Below are 23,150 nucleotides of genomic sequence, written 5' to 3'. Positions count from 1 at the left end.
TGTTAATGGTGACCATATTCCAGGACTTGTTTTATGCCATGAAAGGCCTGCTGGCGTCTAGTGAAAAATAGAGCTGGTTTCCAAATTTCCTCAAATTTATTTTAGAAATGGGAGCCACTTTCCCGAAGTCATCTAGAACCCATGTGCCACCACAGTTTGTCAAACCCAACACCGACAAACATTCAGTCTTCACTCGATTATCGCAATTTCACTTCTTCACAATTTTTTCTGCTATTAATCATTTTTTGAAAGTGTTATTACTATTTTTTCATTCATAAAAATGTCAAAATCAACGCTGAAAAAAAGACTGGTGGTTTAGTCAGCCTAAATAATACTTACTTCACTTGTGAAAAAAACAAAATCGAAAATTTTAAAGCGATCCTGATTCGATTGCCACGCTGAAGTCACATAAGAAAACCATTCATCAGAACTTGTAACTGGAATGATTCACAATGCACTCTTTTCTGCTTCTAGCCTTGCATATATAAAGTTGTCTTTGTCAAAACCAAATCTTAGGATATGACTGAATTCAATCTACTCCATTTGGTTCCTGTTTCTAATCTAGCTGAGAAAAGGGAGGCACTTAAGACAGAGCTGCAGCGTCTGAATCGTGCGCACCAGAAGAAAGATTGTATAGTCTCAGAGCCCACAACCATTTTACCATCCAAGGGCTCCATTTGTCTGCAAGAAATACGCCTGCCTCTTAAAGCGGACTTTGTTTGCGCCCCCGCAAAAAAAACAGGTAAAGCTGCTTGATATAGCAAATTATCATTACATGAATTTATTTACGGAGAAATTCTGTCATTGATGTTTTTAATTTTCTTTCAGAACATTTTTTCTTCATTATGATTCGGGCTGGTGCTGAAAACATTGTAGCCACGCCCCTGGCGAGCACACACTGTGGGCTCAGTGGTGACACTCTAACTTTCCCTACAAAGTTCATGATGTAAGCAACACAAACTCCATTACTACTTTACATTTTATAAAATGTGTTCTTTTTTTCTGTAAGAGATTTGGTCATGATTTTTCAAAAATTTATAAATACATTTGAATATGCTGCTAACTTAAATTGATTAGATGAAGTATGTTCGAAAAATTTTGCTAAAGGGGGATATAATTTTACCTTTGGGCCCTGGTAGAATGAGCTCTAGCACGCCATCTGGTGGACAAAGACATGTTTTTACATATCCCATTGTAACAGCTGCGGAGGGGATTTTTTTCACCGGCGGAGGGCAGTTTTTCACCGGGATTTGGTCAAAAATGCGAAGACCTCATTTATAATGCGCATGGGAATTTAGCTTCTTTTTTTTGGTACAAAATTTGGTGTGCTATACTTGAATGAATACGGTATCAAGAACTGTATTTTTTAAATATTAGTTACAAGCATATGAAGACAAGTGTATAATCTAAAGCATATGAAGACAAATGTATAATCTAAAGCATATGAAGAATAATGTATAATCTAAAGCATATGAAGAACAATGTATAATCTAAAGCATATTAAGACTAATGTTTAATCCAAAGCATATGAAGACTAATGTATAATCTAAATATAATATAAAATTCAATACATTAAATACTGTACTCAAAGTGAAATTATTTCCTCTCCACTTGATATAAATATACAAAATAAAATACAAAAACTGGTTTTGGGAGTTTTAGTCCTCAAAAGACCGAGGTACAGCTTTGCTTTCGGAATGAAACAGTTTGTGAAGGCTTTCGTGACCAGGTTTTCTAGTTGCTCATCTAGTATGCAGGCAACAAGGCTTTTTTCTTAGTCGTATCAAGTTCATTGTGTCTCCTTGTGGCCTTGTCTGGTCTACATTATCCATGATATTTGAGGGATTACTGTACTCCCCTGACTAAGTGTGGGATCGAAACATGTCAGTAAAAAATTGAACAAAAAAAACTCTTTATTAGAAACAAATCAGCTAAAACATAGGCTTTGTTCTTCAATGCAAAATCCAAATAGAAAAATATTTTTAGTAGCATTACTAAAACGAGTCACGCTTTAACATGTCATCACATTGCAACAAGCTCCTCTCTCCTCTTCATGTTCACGACCCAGAAAGACGGGGTCATTGATTTTGTCATGTGGACCCATCCAAATAAACTCCAGTTTTTCTTCCATGTGTGAAATATTCTGGTAATTTACGTTGATGCTTTGGTTTTCAATCAACTCCAAGTCTGGCATTTCATTGTCTTCAAACTCCACTGTGGTTGACAATGACTGATTACATGTCGACCGAATGATCACGATCGACGTAATGAGCACCACTGATTTAGACAATGCAGACCAGTCCGGGCCTCTTTCTCTGTCCACTCTTCAGTGGCTTCCGAGTTGGAGGCACGACCCGCTCCCAAGACACATCCACTTTTAATACTATATGCAATTGAACAAGTAGGTGACACTCAAGTCATGTCAAGTAGCAAGGAGATGAGCTGAGAACAAAATATGTGATCTCCCATTTTGCTCATCTCACCCCCTGGGAACAAAGCAACCGTTATTTCCACTATCTCTGTTTGTTTTGACTGGTAAAGTCCTGTAGTGCCTGCCAAAAAGCAGCAGGTTGATGAGGTGGAAGCCAGTATGTGTACTGTCTTTTGTGGGGCTGCTGTAGCACCTGCCACAGGGTAGCAGGTTGTAGACGTGGAAGCCAGCATGTGTATTGTCTTTTGTGAGACTCCTGTAGCGCCTGCCAGAGGGTAGCAGGTCAAAGACATAAGCCATGATGTGTGTTGTCCTCTGTGAGGCTCTTTGCCATTCCTAGGCACTGGGACTTGTAGATTTTGTACAGAGGAGGTAAGGGGCAGCTGATGATCTTTTGTGCTGTGTTGATCACACTCTGCAGTATTTTCCTGTCTGCTCCTTTACAGCTTGTGTGTCACACTGACACATGATAAGTGAGCTCGCTCTCACAAAGGACATCATCACGTCACGTTGGTGTTAAGTTGATCATTCCTAAAGGTTCCTTAAATGCTGCGCCTTCTTGCCCAGTGCAGAGTTACCAACCTCCAATGATCCCATTTCAGGAGTACTGGAGTACTCTTGTTCCATTTCCAGGGTGTTTCCGGAGTGAATGTGATTCACGCAAAGTCAACATAAAATAAAAAAAACGAGTGTAGGACAATTTAAAATAAACTGTTATTGTCATGTTTTTACATTATTTGAAATATTGTGGTTTTGAAAACTTTTGAAAAAGTAAAGCATAATCTTTGTGTCCTACTTGCGTTTTACAGTCAGTATTTCCAACATGTGTCACGCTGAAGTTGTACAAGACAAATCATTCATCAGAACTTCTAACTCCGATGACTCACGAAGCCTTCGTGTTACCGAATTCTTCCCGTTTACAGTGCAGTTGAAACGAGACGGTGGAAGGCTTAGCAATGGTGTGAATTTCGAGGCTTTCAAAATAGGCAAGTTGGTAGTTTGCAGAAATGGTTGCTTCAAAAAAAAATTGAGTTAAATTTTTTTTGGGATTTGTTTAGGGAGGTTAACCGTAGTCCCAGAGTTTGCGTTGCATTCCCGGAGAAACTCCTGAAATTCTGCGGTAGTTGGCAGCCCTGACAGTGATGTGGTTTTTGCTGCAACAAAAGACCTCTGCAGAGATATTGACCTTTCGCAATTTGATAGACCCCTCATATTCTCTGTTCATTCACAGGTAGAAGGAGCGTCTTTATTCTGTTGTTTCCCTAGTTTTGAAAAGATTCAGGGTTGAGAACACCCCACTTGCTGAGTCAAAAGACCTCATCTCTATAGTCCGTCTCTTTCCCCTCTGTGATCATCCCCAACACCGTTGTCTCACCCGCAAATTCCACTATGATGTTCTCAGGGTATGTGGATTTGCAGTCGTGCATCTAGAGCGAGGAAAGTAATGGTCTCAGCACAGAGCCTTGGTGCACGCCGGCACTAAATGTCTAGGCGGATGAGAGGTGGCGACACAGCTTCTCATGCTGGGGTCGGTTGACCAGATAGTCTTTTCTCCAGAAGCGGGTGGAGGATGAGTGCCCCAGATTGGCCAACGTGGGGATTACAATTTCTGAGCTGAGCTGTAGTTGATGAAGAGCATCCTGACATAGATCCTTCTTTTCTTCAGTTGGCACAGTGGAGCCTCTAGGGCAGTGGTTATTGCATCCTTTATTTGGCTGTTATGAAAATGGTGTGGCTAGTGGATGATGGGAAGACAGGCCTTGAGGTGTTTCAGTAGCACAGAGCTACCAAATACTAGGAATCGTCCATAGTTTACTACACCAGTTTATAGCCAATTACGAAATCCACTTTCTATGAAAACTACAAAATTTAAAAAATCAACCAATGGCTGACGCGATTGGTGTTTCAAAATGTTAAGTTTGCTTTAAATAACCTTTTCAGTTAAAATTTGCCTATTGACGATGGCAAAAATATCAAAACTACATCCATGTGACCTAAACGGATGTGAGATCCGTTTAGGTCACGTGGAGTTTGTGGACGGTTAATTAGGCAATTCTTAATCCAGCAGCAGGTGGAAGAGGTTAGGCCAAGGTGGGTGAGTTTGTCAACCACCATGTCCAGTATTAAAGTGTTGAATGCTGAGCCATTGTCAATGAAAAACTTCCTCACATAGTTCCCATGGTGCTCCAGGTGGCTCGGTACTGTATAGAGCTTTTGCGATGGCGTTCTCAGTGGGTGGACCTGTTTTCTCTATAAGCAAACTGGTGGGGGTCAAGTGAGTGAGGGATTGTATCCCTGATGTGGCGTGCAACCAACTTTTCAACGCACTTCATGATCACAAATGTAAATGCAACAGACCTATAATCATTCCGGCTGTCAATGGTTGGCTTTTTAGGGACAGGGATAATGGTGGCAGATTTCAGGCAGGATGGGAGGATGGATTGTTGCAGGGAACAATTGAAAATCTTTGTGAAAACCCCAGTCAGCTGGTCAGCACAGGCTTTGAGCACCTTCATCAGGGCAAGCAGCCTTCCTGGTGTTCACACTCCACTGTATTTCTCTCACTTCATGTTCCTGAAGCTTTCGTGTCCTGCTGCGGGGTGTTGGATGTGTTGAGACTGAATCTGATTTGTCAGTCTCAAAGCGGGCAGAGAAACGTCTCTGTTCCTCTCCTAGTGAGGCATCTGCATTAACATACATACATTATTGTCATTGTAATTGTTAGTGTAATGTGTCTGCCACATCTTCTTTGGGTTATTTTCTGTGAAGTGTTCCTCAATTGCCCTTGTATATGCCTCCTTGGCCTTTTAATGCCTCTTCTCAGGTCTGCTCTGACAGCACTGTATTGTACCTTCTCCCCTGACCCGAAGGCGGTGTTACGGCATCTGTTCATCTTTTCTCTATTCTGAAATAAATGACCGTATCAACATTCGCTCGCGTCGTGACGACACCGGACATGCAACGGCGACATTCTGTCGTGAAGTCTTCGTGCCACGGCACCTCACCTTTCAGTTTTTTTTCAAGTCGTGTTTTTATGTGCATATTAGCCGCACCCTCGATTCAGGCATCATTTTTTGGTCTGACAAAAGCTGCTTATATGCGAGTAAATACGGTAATATATGAATTTCCTCGAATCCAAAATGCACTAAAAGAGTAAATCAGCCCACCCTGCCACACTCACACAGTTATTGCAACAGTTATTTTTTCTTTGCCCTGCGTGATTTCATGTTGGTTAAAGGGTTAGCATTATTCCCCTCGTAGCAGCTGCACCACATTAACCCTAATCTTCGGGTCATCCATGACATCTCAACAACACTGGGTGCAAGTTTACATTTATGCCTTTATAAAAAATATTTGGTCAAGCTTGTTTGATTTTACTTTTCCGGTCTACATGATTTACTAAAGGTGGGAATTTGGCATTTAAAACGAATGACGTAAGATGGCTAGACAAGCTACTGTGTCCTGATAATATTAAAAAGATAAAATACTTGACTATTCTACTGCAGTCCCTGGGAAACGCACGGTCTTTCCCTCCAGAATTGAATTCTGGCTCTGACAGTTCAAACGTGCACCACTGTGTTGACAGAGGAAATATTATCAAAGCATAATCATCAAAGCTTGCAAGCGCCAGAAGTGTGATTGACAGTCGGCTGGGGTACGCCTACAGAATCCAGAATCATAGCCCTGGCAGGCAAAGCAGAGTTTGAAAAATATTTTGAGTACCAATTTGTCAGTGTTGTTAACAGTATTTAGATAATCAAACCAAAAAATCATTTATTTTAATTTGAGTTTATATCACCTTTAACAAAATGAGCAAATTTAAACAGTAGTATTAGAAAATTATACAATTATAATGACTGTTTAAATATTTCTATTTTGTTTTTCAGATCAGATGTTGCCAGTGGGTTTTCCATTGATGTTGAAGTCTATTGTTTAGTGAGTATTTTTAAGCGATATCATGTTTGAACACCATCAACCTTTTTCTCCAAATATTCCCTTTTTAGTTAAAAATAAAGTAAAGGTCTATTGAGGCACAGGACATCATTTTAGACAGTAACATTTTTGATTTTATACCTAATATAAAAAATGTGATGAACTGAAGCGGCTAATGTTGAAGGTGCAAAGTGGTAAAGGATGGCAGTATTTTGGGTACTCAATAAGAGTCCGTTGAACAGCATAATAGAGATCAAATTTGCATATAGTTTTTTTTTTTAAATCAGGTTCAGCCTGACTGAGATTAAACATCACAGTGCATGGAGAGCCCTCTGGAAATGTAAAAGAGAACAAACGAATGGGCTAAACAGATTTTTAACCCCTTCTCAAAAAGAATAGTATTGATAGGCTAGAGAAAAAAAGCCCCAAGTTGAAAAGCACATGATAGTGCCATAAAGTCCAATGCTGACACTATTTAGGGTCAGGGCAAGGATGGACAAGGTTGGAAATATTTCCACAACACAAATCAGGCTAGTATCACTGTATAACAACCGATGGGTGCAAGGGAATCCCAGTCAATGATGTTGCATCCTATCTATGCCTAATATGGCGGTGCGAAAAAAAATGAACAAAGTGAATAATTTGGGCAAATGAAATACTAGACACATTTTATCCCTATATATTTATTAAACCATACAGGAAGCACATGAAAGTATCATTTTAAGTTGCACATTGATTGTTCTTATATCATATTGTGTATATATAGTATGCAATAACTTTTTATATTCTTAGATTCAAAAGCGTGAAATTGGTGGTGACAAGAAGAAGAAACCTTGCAAGTCAAAGGTATGTTAGATTTTAGGGCAACAATCATAGTAACATCTGGCACTACAGTGGTACCTTCTAATTACAAAATTAACTGGTTCCAGAACTCGTTTTGTAACTTGGATTTTTTTTCCTGAGTAGAGGAGTATGTTATACGTAAATTCTCTAATTCGTTTCATGGTACTCTAAAAACTACCAACTAAACCTGGGGTTGGCAACGAAAGGTACTTTATCCGAATGCTGTTCGTTAAAGCTGTGCTCGTGGCTCTCTTGAGCTTTTTCAAAAATGTTTGAAAATGGAAGAGAGAAATATTTATTTTGTTTTACAGTAAGTAATCCTTCAACTATTGCGGTTAAGTAAACCAGACATGGCAGCGATAAACGGAAAAACTGCAAAGTGGGATCCCCACATTATAACTACCACAATACATGTTTTCGTGCCTGTACGGATATACAAGTACACAAGTACAATTATCAAAAAGTGTATATATATATATATATATATATATATATATATATATATATATATATATATATATATATATATATATATATATATATATATATATATATATATATATATATATATATATATATATATATATATATATATATATATATATATATATATATATATATATATATATATATATATATATATATATATATATATATATATATATATATATATATATATATATATATATATATATATATATATATATATATTGCTTTATTTTCTCTCATAAGCCGCTTTTTCGTACAAAGAAATGATGACTGAATCAAGGGTACGGCTTATATGCTCATAAAAACACGACATGCACGTAACTGCAAGTTGACGATGCCATGACACGATAACGTCATGAAGCAATAGAGCAGTTACGTCATAACGCAAGACAAGGCGGTTGATACGGTCATCCATCAAAATAGAGAAAGGATACACAGATAACGCAAAACGCAAAAACAAAATTTCTTTTGACATCCATGAATAAAATTCAAGGCAAAAATTTACGTATCTTGCATAAAACGTGAAAAGACGTTTACGTCACTGCTCGCTCGGGGCGCAGCCATCTTAGCTAGGACGCTGCCATCTAAACCCAGTTAAACGTCCTCTGACCAGCGAGTAGCCTTGAATTGGACGTAAAGTATATTTATGTTTTGGGTTTCGGCACTTGGATGCTGAAAATTTCATTAGTGGAAGCATTCCTAAGTGGTGGTACCATTGTATATGTGTGATTCTTATGAACTGATGTGTTTGTAGTAGTCTTTTGAAGCTTGCGATTTGTGAATTTCTGTTAATCTCTTAGTTTCTGGTGGGTGTAAATTTCTATTAACAAGAGATTTGTATTTTATCTTGTTTTTGTTGGCTCATTTTTCATGATATAACTGACATCTTGGATTGTTAAGGAAGATTAAAATGTAATATTTCTCTATTTCAGGCCAGTACGCCAAAGAGATTTCTGGCTATCACGGTAAGTTGTTTTTTTTCTATTGAAGTTAAAAAAAAAAAGTGTAATGACTTTTTTTTTCACTTGACAATAATTTTTGTTTTTTGTTCTTATGACATGAAGATGATTGTTTTTGTTTGCCCACGTAATACCCTGGCAATGTGTCAACTCTAGGATATTTTGTTTGCGGAGTGTCTTGGTTACAAATCAAGAACAAACATTAGATTATCAGTTTTATACTTTCCCTTAGGTTCTTATCATTCACTTAAGTAAGTGACACTTGAGATGGAATTGAATTGAATGGTTTTATTGTCACTATACAAGTATAATGAAATTTAAAGCTTCAGCGTGAAGTTCACAAATAACAAAAGGCTTTTGATTGATTGAAAAACAAACAAATAAATAATTATAGAAAATACCATATTATTATAAATGAATAATCAATAAATAAGTACCATATTTTCACACTTATAAAACACAAGATCTGATAGGGCACAGTCTCAGTTGTCGGTATATTTTCTTTTTTTGTCAATACATAGGGCGCCCGGTCGGAAAAAGCGCTAGCATAACACTAGGCTAGCGTATGTTATGCTATCCGCTAGCGTGCTTATGTTATGCTAGTCCCCTGTAAGTAGCGTGCCGGCAAGAAATAAAACCAGTCATTCAAGCAGTTAGGGCCAAAAAAATTGAATTTGGTGCACAAAAAAGGCTCACCGATCGATTAAGCCCTTCAACCATTTTAGAGAAAAGTTAAGACTTTTAGGTGCGCACTATAGGTGTGAAAATACGGTAATAAATAAATATATAATCAACAACATCAATAAGTAGGGAGGCTCATAGGTAACCACAAATAACAAGCAAATGAACATACAAATAAGTAGTCAACATAGATAAGTAGTCACATATCAAATAAGTACCCTCACATTAAAATAGTAGTCGTCAACATAGATAAGTAGGATAGAAAATGTACGAAAGTGGTTAGCAGCATATGGAATTTAAGTGCTAATACAAGATACTTTATGATTAGGTCATCATACGTTTAGGTATTCAGTTGAGTATGGTGACGACTTTTGGGATGAAAATGTCTTTGAGTTCGTTTGTCCTGGCTGTTATGTCCCGTAGCACCTGCCAGAGGGCAGCAGGTTGAAGAGGTGGAACTCTGGAAGCGTCTTGTCTTTTATGATGCTATTTGCCCTTTCTTTTGGGCTGCATTGATCACCCTCTGCAGGTTGGTCTTAAGTTACTCATTCCTGAGTACATCCCTTGATTATCGCGACTTTAATCGTAGCGAATTCACCACTTTTTTCCGCTACAAATTAATTATAAAAAAATGTTTGCAACCGGAAGATAGATAAAAATTGCATCTTAAAAGGCCATGGAAAATAATGGAAGTTTGGCTACCGCCTCTTCTTCTCCGCTGCAATGATTGGTTATAACCATACCACAGAAGAAGAAAGCAAATATATATAAATGCCTCGCGGACACACTCGCTGGTCTTTCGTGCTCCCTGCGTGTAGCGTTTAGCATTGCACACAGCAAGTGAATTCCAGCTTTCTTTGTTTGGATTTTACAATTATACACCACAATGAAAATGGCACCCAATCGTCCTGGACCACCCAAAGCTTCATTTGATGCAAAGACAAAAGCGGAAACTCAAGAGACTTCACTAGAAAAGTTGACATCTAGTGAAGTCTTTTGAGTTTATGTAGCAGCATCAGGGCTTTGGAGGTCATCTGTCCAGAAAAGTTGCCTTCTGGTGAAGTCTCTTGAGTTTGTGTAGCAACATCAGGGCTTCATAGGTCATCTGTCCAGAAAAGTTGCCTTCTAGTGAAGTCTCTTGAGTTTGTGTAGCAGCATCAGGGCTTCGGATGTCATCTGTCCAGTTTGAACAGAACTAACCAGTATAACAATGATTAGGGAAGCAATAATTCGGTCTATATCCTATGTCTGATTAATGAAGGTTTAATTTCGGCTTTTCTCCAATGAACGTAATTTCCTATTCTAACAACAATAAATGAACAAAACCAATGGTGATAAACACATGGCCTTCATGTTCTTGTAGCACCTCTGGTCAATTCGTTGTGCTGTCCATTGAGGAATATGCCTGTAATGAATAGCCAAAATTCCACAGAAACGCTTAGACAAGTGTGAGGTTAACTCATATTTTGCCATTGGTGCCAATAGGCGTCCAATCCAGTTTCATTGGGCGAGTCGCAGTTAGAGCCCATTCATTCACTGTGTTTGTCAACAGTCCATTTCCACCAGAGGTTCCACTTTAAATGGATTGCTCGTCTGGCAACTGCATTTGAACTGCACTTGAGTTTGAGTTAGATTTATTGGATAAAAGTACTATACAAATTAATGAACGTACTATGAAGACCCGAATAATAGTAGGCACTGGAATAATAGTAGGGAGTGGAAAATTCCAAATGAATTAATAATAGTAGGCACCGGAATAATAGTAGGCAGTGGAAAATTCCAAAAATAATGAATATTAGTAGTAGTAGTAGTAGTAGTAGTAGTAGTAGTAGTAATAGTAGTAGTAGTAGTAGTAGTAGTAGTACTCCGGTGCCTACTATTATTAATTCATTTGGAATTTTCCACTCCCTACTATTATTCCAGTGCCTACTATTATTCAGGTCTTCATAGTATACATGTAAAAATGTAAGATTATAGCCACAGGTTAATTCCCTTTGTGAAATTAATTGCCCACCCCTGATTTAATATTAAACCTCTTTAAAGTACATTCTTAGCGTCCAAATTACCGAAATTGTGTCGCGGGGGCAGACGGGCCGTGTGGTCGGTAATACGGACGTTGTGACTAGGTAGTTAGTCGATTTGCACCAAAACACACCTTGAGAAAATGCAACGCTTAGAAATTCACGAGAAGCGGCCAACAAGGAAGCAGCCACAATTGTAACAGCGCAAATAAGAAAAAAAAAACGGGGAGGAACGACTTTTACGACTTCGTGGAAAAAAATCTTAAACAAACTCTCAATGGAGCACAAATGAATGCAACGCTCGGCAATACATGAGGAATTCAACGAGAAGGCAGCCGAGGAAGAAGCATCCTCCATTGCAACAGGACAAATCAGGAAAAAAAACTGGGGCGAAACGAACTTTGCGACTTCGTGGGTAAAACAACGTGAAAGTGTTCACAAGTCGTGCCCACTTGGACGATATTTTTCTTGTGCATTTTGGAAACATTAAAAGTCGTCAATGTCAAAAATAGTTGTATAGTTTTATTTTCCCAAAATGTTTGTCAACCAGTACTGCAGAAGCAGTTAGGAACCAGTAGTGACTTATTAATTGGGTATACAATTACATTTCAAAGAAATCCTAAAATGTCAATGCTTATTGTTGATTAATGTTGTTGTTTGACTTCTTAGTGTGTTTATTAAATTTGTTCATGTTTGTGTGCTATCTCTAAGTTGCATCCTGGTAGCTTTCCCATGTGTTTTAACACGGGTTTGTGTATATACTTGTTATTCATTTTGTGATATTAATAAATTATTTTATGATCATTTTCTCTCATTTTTGTGTCTCTCCTATTTTTGTTACAAATTGCTAAATTTTGACCAATTTTAAAGGGTTTAGTTGTCAGATGTGTAATGACCGTTGAACGAATTAGATAATTTACATATAAACTATGCCTACTTGCTAAATTTTCAAGTTACAAAATAAGTTTTGGAACTAATAGTTGATTTTTGCCTGAAGGTAAAATTAATTTGTAACCCAAAAGCAATTTTATGGCAGTTATTGTTTATTCATTTACTTTACATTATATTTGTGTTAAATTAAGTGATTTGTCATATTATGTGTTAATGCTAGTGTTATAGATTTACTGTATTATTTGGAGTATAAATCACAGCTTAGTATAAGTCACACTAGACCAGCATGGGCAAACTACGGACCGCGAGGCATTTTCATCCAGCCCGCCGACGTTGTCCAATTATTATTTTCTTTAAGATGGCGCCGTCACGCAGAAGCCAGTGGTAGTAGCTGTGTCCACTCTTATTTGGTTTTCGTGTTTTACATCCCCTCTATCCTTTTTTAAATTATATTTTAATATTTCTTAATACATTCCTTTTTACTTTACTTTGTATGTTTCATATGTACTGTTAACGGATGCAGTTTTTTTTATATGTATCGGATCCCACGGATGTGTCCCCTGGGCCGAAAAGTTTGCCCACCCCTGTACTAGACCATGAATGTAAATTGAAAGGATAGTAAAACACAAGTTGCACGGAAGTGTTAGTCACATTTTCTTGGTAACTTTATTTGCTAAAATTCCAAACAATGAACAGACATGTAATTTAAAATGTTCATATTATTTGAACAATAAAACAAACTTCAAATTTCCTTCCCTGTGTCTTCTCGATCACAGGATCTTTTTAATTTCCCCGTGTCCATTTCGGCCGTCAGTGAGTGTACTTAGTAGAGTTCACAGCAGGGGTGCCCAAATCTGATTGGTCCTCGGGGGCCCCTATCCAGTCTGTTTTCCATGTCGAGCTGTCCAAAAGCTTGATGACTATCCTGATTATTTGATCCAGTTGTGTTGGAAGAGGGAGATATGGAAAACAGACTCCATAGGGGCCCTCGAGTGCCGGAGGTGGGCACTGTTTTTGCAGCACATTTCCATGCTTAGCCAGTATGCAAGATATTTTAACAAAATCTTATCTATAATATCTTTTGTTTTTCAGAAAGGTAGTCAGACACCAGGTATGTCCAAAATCCTTCTTTTAAATTTTTTTTCACCAATGAGTAGTAGAATTATCTAATCATGTTATGGAATGGTTTATGGAAGTGACAAATCTTCAAGATCAACAAACATTCTTAATTTTTATCTCATTGGGTGCCACTGATGATGATAATAGAGAGCCAACAAAGTAAAACTGCCTGGGATGGCAAGTGCATTGATTAATTTTCAGTGCCAATGAACTGTGGAAGGCTGCCACCAACCCTCTGGTAAAAAAAGAAAAAAATCAATCTCAATGGCAAGCCAATGAATTATTGAATCTATTCTTTACATTATGTTGTGAACGTTAAGAAAAGTATAGTATTTCACAAATACTGAGTCACTATATATGTTTAAGTCTTGTGATTTTATCGTTTAGATGGTTCTTTTATATTAACTGCATTATGATTACAATTGTAATTCTTTTTATTTTTTTAAGTTGTTGCAAGTCCAGGTGGCCCAAGTGCAGTTCGTACCAGCAACTTTGTCCTGGTTGGATATCAGAAGCTCACTGTTTCTTCTATTGGGGAAAAAATGTTTCCTTTGGAAAAGGTTGAATGTTTCATCTGATATACACTTAAATACCATATTGTTTGTCTTTAGTTGCTCATAGTTTTTACTTCATTTAGATTATATTTTTGAGACACGACCTGTTGACCGAATTGTTTTTTTAATCTCTAATTGCTCGCCAAAATTAAAGTTAAACAAAAGAAATGATGGATGGATGGATATCTATCTCTCAAGATATATATAATACCATGGATTGCCAAAGCAAATATCAGCACATACACATCAGATTGAGCACCTCTCATTAAAATTTTATATTGCGATATGCACATGAGCAATACTTATTGCAGGAACTGCGATACTTTTTTATTTACTTATTTTTATTGAACACATAATCTGGCTCTTGTATTGGGCGTATCAGTTCCTCCGGCCTATTTATCTGTGGAGCCGACAGTTTTGTCTTAACTAAGAAACAGTGACAGCTGCTGGTTGTTTGATGAATTGATCTTGGACCCTTCAAACGTCCACATCACATCTAGATGCAATTTTGGAGAACAATTTACAGTACATTACCACACCTTTAATTGTTTGTGTTTTCTCCAAAAGATCCCGTTTTTGTGTCCTTTGGAGGGTCATATCCACCTCCGGATGCTGTGCAAAGTCAGCTTGAAAGTGGAAGAAAAAGGTTTTCTGGTGAGTGCAAGTATGCTATATAATGTGGATGAACAGATTTGAAACTCTCTGGCTGTCTGAATGAATACATGAAACAGCAGAATTCGAGCGGGGTAGACTTTTTGCACCGGTGATTCGTAATATAACATAAACAATTTTAAATGAATTTGGATTATGATGCAGACACACTCAAAGATAAGTTGAATCTAACCCTACACTAAACTTAATTCTAATTTTGTTTTACATTTTTATACCATTGTTGTCCCGGCCGGGTTGGCTGTTTGCCCCGTCTCCACCCTCACTTTCACTATCGAAGGGGTTTTTGGCGTTTGTATTGCCTTCAAAATAATCCGAAAATGATGGACACAAATGTCCTCACAATAGGATAACGCACGACCACTTGCCAACGAGAAAAAGTCTTTTATCAGTGATCGCTCCCCCAACGGGAGCTAACAGGCTAAGGGGCAAAATACACTGAAAAAATGCAACGCGTCGCCCAGTGCTCGCAGAGACATTACAAAGATGGAGTTGCGACCAGAGATTACACGAGGGAGTTGCGGGGAGAGAGCCAATGCCCTTGATGTTCTTATGTGCAGCCAACAAGAACCAATATATACTATTCGTATTAGCGATTGCTCCGCCATTTTAACTGAGTGACAGAAAAAAAAAACACTGAAAAAAAATGCAACGCTCTACCCAGTGCTTGTAGATATCTGTTCTACACGAAAGAGATGCGGCAAAAAAAGAAAGTGCGCTAAAAACGATAAACAGCCTCCCATGTCTTGGCCACCTGGCTTTCTCGTATTTTGAAATTTTTCTCGTATTCAGAGATTCTTATTTGCTCGAAATTTTACTTTATCTTGAAATGCTCGTATGTCGGAGTGCTCGTAGGTCGAGGTACCACTGCTTTAAAGGAAAAGACCAGAGGTGAAAAAAAATCTAAAAAGCAGCATTACAAATGGCGTTTTTTTTTCGTTAAAAAAAAAACAAAGAAAAAAAATAGATCCTTCTTGCTTCGCAAACAACTCATCAATCGACAAGCATCACTATTAGTCTCGAAACAGCAGGATAAGATGGAGAAGCTGTTACTAAAATATTTGCTCAAAATTTGACCTGTACCTCAAATAGCTCGTATGTCGGGGAACTGGTATGTCAAGGCATTACTGTGTGTATATGTTCGTATGCATGTTAATATTTATATCTACTTCTCAAATATAAGCCGTGTTTGTAACGCAGAAATATGACAATTAAGGGTACGGCTTATATATGCACAAATTAGACTTGACATGGACAAAACTGCAAGGTGACAAAGACGAATGCCATAACAGACAATAAACAGATAAAACTCTAAACACAATTTTTTTTCGATATCTATGAATGAAATTAAAGAAAAATAAACGTATCTTGCATAAAACGTTAACAAAAACTCACTATGTCACAGTATTACTGTACAAATGACATGCTTGAATGCAAAAACGAAAGAAACAAGTAATTTACCTGTTTGTTCTATCTGCCAGGGAAAATCAGGAAGATGATGCCACCAGCTAGCGGGAAAAAAACCCTGAATCAATTTGCTTCTTCGCTAGTGTCATCAGATCGTTCTGGTGTACTGCTGTTGATATAGCAATTTCATAGTTGTGCAATCCTGCAACGGCAGATAAATTCCATAGTTCCCCCAGAAATACATCGATTAATTAGCACAACTTTTATCAATGCAAAATCATTCTGGCTGCAACAAGCATAAATGTTATCCACAGGAAAAACCCTGCACTCTTGGTCATTAGAGTACAGTAATAACCTGTTAGTTAATGTAATCACGTTTTTATTGTCTTATTTATGTGACTGTACATCGTGATTTTTACACTGAAATTTTATTTAAAGAAATGTGTGCATCGAAATCAATATCTGCCAGAATAGAATCTAATTCCAAAAAAACTGTTAATGAGTGCACAAATTATTTTCGTATTCACTCGCATATAAGCTCTCCGTGCGTATAAGCTGCACCCATAAAATTGGCTTAAAATTGTTTAATTTTACAATTTCTCATGTATGAGCCGCCTCTGATTCACAATTTTCAGCTCCATAGTCATGGTTTTAATAGGGAGTACAAATGTGTTAAGAAAAATCACTGTATGTGGTATTTCTGAGATACTGTATGAATCAAAAGGACATTATTAGGGTCGATATCACAAGGAAGTTAATATGCCTGTCTTTGTAAATGCAAAATATAAAATCATCCAATTTGAAAAACTAAATACATCTATCTTGATGAGAACCTGATGTTTTGTAATTACAAAAATTACAATTTTCCTACCGGAAGTTTAAGATGATGTAGCAGCCATATTGCTATAAATATGAGCCCAATGGTTGTCACTTTCGACCAAGGCTACTTGCGTCTGTCCAGTAGAGCACATTTAACTAAGGAAGACATCAGGGCCCTAAGTAATTTGGTGACGCCCCTTGGCAAGCACTGACAGGTACATGAGTTTTCACATTTTATGCAAGATAGGTTTTTTTTCTTGAATTTCATTCATAGCGTCAAAAAAAAAAGTTCGTTCAGCGTCTTATCTGTTTATCTTTTCTCCATTTTGAAATACATTTTCTTGCGTCATGGTGTTATGGTGTTTCGTCTTTTTCAACTTGCCGTTTTTTTTTATGTTGTCTTTTTATGCACATATGAGCCATACCCTCTATTCCATCATCAGTTTTTTGTCGACAAATGAGGCTTATATGCGAGTAAATACGGCAGTTTGTCTGTATGCTTGTACTATCTCCTGCCTACAACGCAATGTTTACATTACTGCATGCTTTCTCCAGACCATGTTTGAAGATGTCAGCGGATTTGGAGCCTGGCACCGCAGATGGTGTATTTTATCGGGAAATTGTATTTCCTACTGGACTTACCCAAACGACGAGAAGATAAAGGTATTAATGCACAGCACATTCTCATCTGATATTTGCAATAGATGGTGTTTCAAGAGAATGCACCAGAAGCGTCATGTATTTTGTCACAAATGAAAAATGTTACAAGTAGTTTGTCTTGAGTTTCAAGGTGGGTGTGTGTTTTTCGCGATTTTTCAATTATCACAGCCATGTCTTATCTAGATTATCCGTTTTCCGTGACGCACACATTGAGCCTTTGTTAAAAAAAAAAAAATCCGTTGGTTTGCTACACCATCAATCAAGAAATGGTTTGGTAAACTGGCTCGATGTTTGCCGTGTTCAAAATGCAGGTTTTTTTTTGCAGACCTTACACAGAGGCTGGTTGAAAATTCCGATGGCTTGTATTGCATAAAAACCCACAATTTATGAAGTTATTTTGGAATGAAAAAAATTTGAAAAAAAACATTCTCTCATTCTATATGCCATGGAAAAGCTACCTAAGCTATTTAGTGTCCTCTTTAAGCAATTTACGCTTTGTATTTTTTTTCAGAATCCTATTGGCTGTATCAATCTAGCCAGTTGTACCACTAAAATGGTGGAGCCTGCAAACCGAGAATTTTGTGCCCGCCCGAACACATTCGAACTTATTACAATCCGACCAAAGAGAGAGGACGACAAGGAGACTCTTGTGAGTCATTGCATGAACACCATGTGTGTTACCAAGTAAGTATACACTGTCATTGATGAATAGGTGTAAGGTTTGGCAGATTTATGATCAATCTTAGTGTTGAATTGAAGTGACATCTTAAAGTGGTGAGTTGAGGTGACGTAGTCAAATTATTTCTGTAAAATCTGAGACCTGCAGTGACTGTGAATTGACATTGGAAATTGGGAGCACAATAAATCTTTCTCCATGAATCCTAACATCGTTGCTTCCATTTGGTGTTTCCAAAAATTGCATTTCTGACTAAACTTAAGCAATCAGGAAGATACTGAGACGGACTACTGCTCTAATACCACTGGTCAATTATAAAGATATTAATTCATTCATTTTCTAAGACACTTATGCTCACAGCGATTGGGGGGTGGGGTGCTCAAGCCTATCTCAGCTAACTATGTGCACCAGGCAGGGGACACCCTGAATCAGTGGCCAGCATATTTCCTGGTTGATCGCTTTCAACAGTAAATTCTCTGCTCTGCCGGGAGCGAGCGAGCGAATCAGGCGCTGAATAGCATGTACACACGCCAAAAGATCTCCTGGGAGCCAGTATTCAGATATGCTCTTACATTGTCAATGCAATTACAAACTCACTCTCTCATGATTATAATTTTGAGAGTGAAAGATTACCTAGTTGCTCGCTTTCAACAGTAAATTCTCTCTCCCTCTCATAAGAGGGAGCGAACCCGACGACAAAACGTCCGGTCGATGGCCCGTCCGTTCTCCGAAACTTCTGGTCAACGCCCCCTCCGGGCATCAAACGTCTTTCGACAAAACGTCCGGTCACGCAATCCCTTGATGAGGCTCAACGTCGTTGAGAGAGGCCAGTCGCCGCACTGAAATTCCGAGCCACCAATTGTATCTCCTTAACTCAAAAACAGAGACTGGTAAAAACAGTAAAACCAAAGCACAAAGTCCTGTTTCTTTTTTGACAGGAGTTTTATACAGTGGTACCTTGACATACGATCTTAATGATAACTCAATTACTTGATAACTCGAGCGAACGTTTCCCATTGAAATGAACTAAAAACAAATTAATTCGTTCCAACCCTCTGAAAAAAACATCAAAAACAGGATATTGGATTGGATTTTTTTTAATTTGTTCAAATTTGCCATATATTGACAAAATAACAAATAATAGTGGTTTAATAGTTCTAAATGTGCTTAATAGAACTATAAAATTAGATGCAGAGGACAAACAGACGAACATACACATACATAGAAGCAGGTGGGGAAGGGGGGAGTATCAGGTGACTTTATCCACGGCAATGCACTCCTAACCGAACAAACAAATTTAAATTAACTTTGATTAATATATACAAACACACTTAATCATACGTTAAATGTGGCTTTACACAAAACTGAATTCTAATTCAAGACAGTGTCATGGCCACCTGGCTTGGTCGCATCTCAAAATTTTGATTGTATTTGGGGTGAATTATTCAACCAAATTTTTCATCGTATCTCGAGCATGCTGTAGGTAGAGCTGATCGTAGGTCGAGGTACCACTGTAATTTTTTGGCCCCTCTTGTCTTGGACAATGGGCACACCATGTCTCATCTACCGCAACCAGATTCAGACCATGCCCTGTTAAGGTTCAAACCAGTAAAGTTAGCACAGTGGAAAAATTTGCTTGTCATTCACTGCTTTCATAACAGGATTGACACTGTCAATATTTTTCCTTTTCTTTACAAGCAGGACATTTTTTTTTGTAGAAACACGTTTCCCAAAGAATGGGGATTGAGGGAGTTGTATTATCCGATCGTATTTTCCCTCGTCTGATCGTTTTTTTTTAACCCTTTGTAAGAAGGTTTAGTCTCAATTGAAACGGTTTCACCTTTTTTTGCATATTGGAGACAATAAAGCCAATATTAAAAGTTCCCTATAGTTTATGGCATTGCTCCCTGAACAATAATCTTTCCAATCAATATTGGAGTGGTTGCTGCTTAATTTTTTAGGTCAGAACGTTTATCTTACCTTTCTCCTCTAACGTTTCCACTGAGAGAACCTTCTTACAATGCAAAAGGTGGCTCCACATCCCCCTCTCGCCGTGCTAGTGCGTCTTTATATTGCATGTTGAGCACCCAGGCTCATGTCACCACTGTTGCTCCGCTCTGTTTCCTGTTTAGAAGCACAGTCTCCTTCCGCTAACCCCAATTCAACGCGTTTCTTAAAGATTTTTCTTTTTATGTAGTCAGCCAGATTAGCCTCATCATCCAGTTTCAATCGTGCAGTGAATAATGGCGTTTTGTATGCACTACTAAATAGGATTTCCATATTTTGTTGTCCGGTGGAACTCGTTATGCAGGCAGTGATTTCATAACGAGATATGGACCCTTTTGTTAAACCTGCCCATTATTTTGTTAACACAATTAGGGTGCCAATATCACTAAATCAATTATTCTTTATTTCAAATTGTGCACCGATATGCCGAGCACAGGTTAAGCATGCTCTGCAACAAACTTAACCCTATAAGTTTTGTACTGGCACCGTACCAAGGCCAGAGGCCGTACCAAGGCCACCATCCCCCCTATCGAGACATAGGACTTCCCATGACTCAAGACAGATTTAAAAGCAGCTCACTCAAGTAAGCTGAGGTACCATTTTTTTTCTTTTTCAGTGCTACTTTTTCATTTCGCAGAGCAGATTATTTGTTTCTCCACGTTAAGTTTCAAATGTGGAGTACTGCTTCTGCATGCTCCTCAAAAATTCCATTTGACAAAATACTTTTTTTTTCTTTTTTTCCCTAACCTGTTGTCGCCATCCCCGACAGGCTTATTGGGGATTTCAGAAATCAATTTCAAATTTCCTTTTCCACCTTGATCCTTGATTGATAGATTGTATCTTGGTGGCCAGCCAATCAAAAACACAAGACAGACAGACAATCATTCACGCTCACACTCATAACCAGGAAAATTTAGTGTTCAACCAGTCTAGCATCCATAATTTTGTTTGGCGGGAGTAAATTGTAGTACCTGGAGAAAACCCACAAATTCTCGAGGACACCAGCAATACTCCATCCACACTGGAAGGTCGGGGTCCACTCGGCTTTCATTAGTAGCTCTTACAACCATAAGGTTGATGCACTAATCATTAGTCTTTCTATTTGGGTTGTTAAACCATATATCAGTGGCTCGTACAATTTGACCACAGGTGGAAACCACCATCCCCCGTGGGGCTTCTTGGTAGTTCACCCCCTTTTCTGCTGTCCTATCAGCAATAATAATTCCAGAAGAAAATAGGTAATTAACGCATTAGATATGTGCGCTACACATCTACAAAGAGAGATAAGCAGTTCAGAAAATGAATGAATGTTCACCACAGACATTCTTAACCGGTAGAATTTGGCCCAAGGTGTTTTTGTAGTCCTGAGGCAGAGGCAACGCAGATGCTCCCAATTTATTTACTAAATACATTGGAACCCCCCGCGATGATTCCATTCAAAATCTAAACTAGCCAATGTACAGTGGGGCAAAAAGTTTTTAGTCAACCAACAATTGTGCTAGTTATCCTACTTGAAAAGAATAGAAAGGCCTGTAATTGTCACCTTGCGTAAACCTCAACTATGAGAGACAGAACATGGAAAAAACAAAAGGATATTGTTTGATTCTTAAATAATGTATTTGCAAATCGTGTTGGAAAATAAGTATTTGGTCAATACCAAAAGTTCATCTCAATATGTTAAGTACCCTTTTTTGGCAATAACGGTGGCCAAACGTTTTCTGTAACTCTTCAAGCTTTTCACACACTGTTGCTGGTATTTTGGCCCATTCCTCCATGCCGATTTCGTCTAGATGTTTTGGGGCTGTCGTTGGGCAACACAGAGGCTCAGCTCCCCCACAGATTTTCTATGGAGTTGAGGACTGGAGACTGGCTAGGCCACTCCAGGACCTTGAAATGCTTTTTACAAAGCCACTTTTTTTGTCGCCATTGCTTTGTGTTTTCATTCATTCTTTCCCTTACACAGTTCAGTCGTCCTGGTCCCTTTGCAGAAAAACAGCCCCAAAGGATGATGCTTCCACCCCCGTGCTTCACAGTGTGTATGGTGTTTTTCGGATGCAATTCAGTATTCTTTCTCCTCCAAACACGAGAAACTGGGTTTCTACCAAAAGGTTCTATTTTGGTTTCATCTGACCATAACACATTCTCAGAATCCTCTTCTGGATCATCTGAATGCTCTCTAGCGAACCACAGAAGGGCCTGGATGTGTACTGGCTTCAGCAGGGGGAAATGTCTGGCGTTGCAGGATTTGAGTCCCTGGCGGCGCATTGTGTTACTAATAGTAGCCTTTGTTACTGTGGTCCCAGCTCTCTGTACGTCTTTCACTAGGTCCCCCGTGCAGTTCTCTGATTTTTGCTCACCGTTCTTGTCATTTTGATGCCATGGAGTGAGATCTTGCATAGAGTCCCAGATCAAAGGAGATTATCAGTGGTCTTGTATGTCTTCCATTTTCTAATAATTGCTCCCAGAGGTTGATTTCATTACACCAAGCATTTTACCTATAGCAGATTCAGTCTTCCCAGCCTGGTGCAGGTCCACAATTTTGACTCTGTTGTCCTTCGACGGGTCTTTGGTCTTAGCCATAGTGGAATTTGGAGTGTGAGAGACTGGGGGAGTGGACAGGTGCCTTTTATACCAATAATTAGTTAAAACATGCTATTTTTACAGGAAACCAGCGGAGAGCCCGTTATAAGTCAGACCTCTTTGACAGCCAGAAATCTTGCTTGTTTGTCGGTGACCAAATACTTTTTATCCACTCTAATTTAGAAATACATTCTTTAAAAATCAAACAATGTGGTTTTCTCTTTTTTCCCCCCCACATCCTTACAGGCCTCTCTAATCTTTTCAAGTAGAATAACTTGCAGAAATTGTGGTTGACTAAATACTTATTTGCCCCACTGTATCTTTTTTATGTTTATTTAAAAAACGTTTGTTTATTAACATGCGCAGTGTGTTTAAATGTGTTCATACATTGACTGGCTGTTATTTTTTCAG

General features: G+C 38.2%; 1 protein-coding gene across 1 annotated transcript in view; it reads left to right on the top strand.

Moving 5' to 3' along the window:
- anln (anillin, actin binding protein) overlaps nucleotides 1-23,150 on the top strand; it is a 66,003-nt gene that overhangs the window by 42,054 nt on the left and 799 nt on the right. Inside the window, exons 13-22 of the mRNA XM_077742746.1 lie at nucleotides 566-742; nucleotides 829-946; nucleotides 6,319-6,367; nucleotides 7,157-7,210; nucleotides 8,629-8,661; nucleotides 13,341-13,359; nucleotides 13,815-13,927; nucleotides 14,489-14,575; nucleotides 17,372-17,479; nucleotides 17,988-18,160. Of these exons, the coding sequence (XP_077598872.1) occupies nucleotides 566-742; nucleotides 829-946; nucleotides 6,319-6,367; nucleotides 7,157-7,210; nucleotides 8,629-8,661; nucleotides 13,341-13,359; nucleotides 13,815-13,927; nucleotides 14,489-14,575; nucleotides 17,372-17,479; nucleotides 17,988-18,160 (931 nt within the window). The remainder of the gene's footprint in view (nucleotides 1-565; nucleotides 743-828; nucleotides 947-6,318; nucleotides 6,368-7,156; nucleotides 7,211-8,628; nucleotides 8,662-13,340; nucleotides 13,360-13,814; nucleotides 13,928-14,488; nucleotides 14,576-17,371; nucleotides 17,480-17,987; nucleotides 18,161-23,150) is intronic.

Source organism: Stigmatopora nigra, chromosome 21 (assembly GCF_051989575.1).
Source record: "Stigmatopora nigra isolate UIUO_SnigA chromosome 21, RoL_Snig_1.1, whole genome shotgun sequence".
Taxonomy (NCBI): Eukaryota; Metazoa; Chordata; class Actinopteri; order Syngnathiformes; family Syngnathidae; genus Stigmatopora; species Stigmatopora nigra.
The sequence above is the reverse complement of the archived record's forward strand: the minus strand, read 5'-3'. Positions and strand labels throughout refer to the sequence as shown.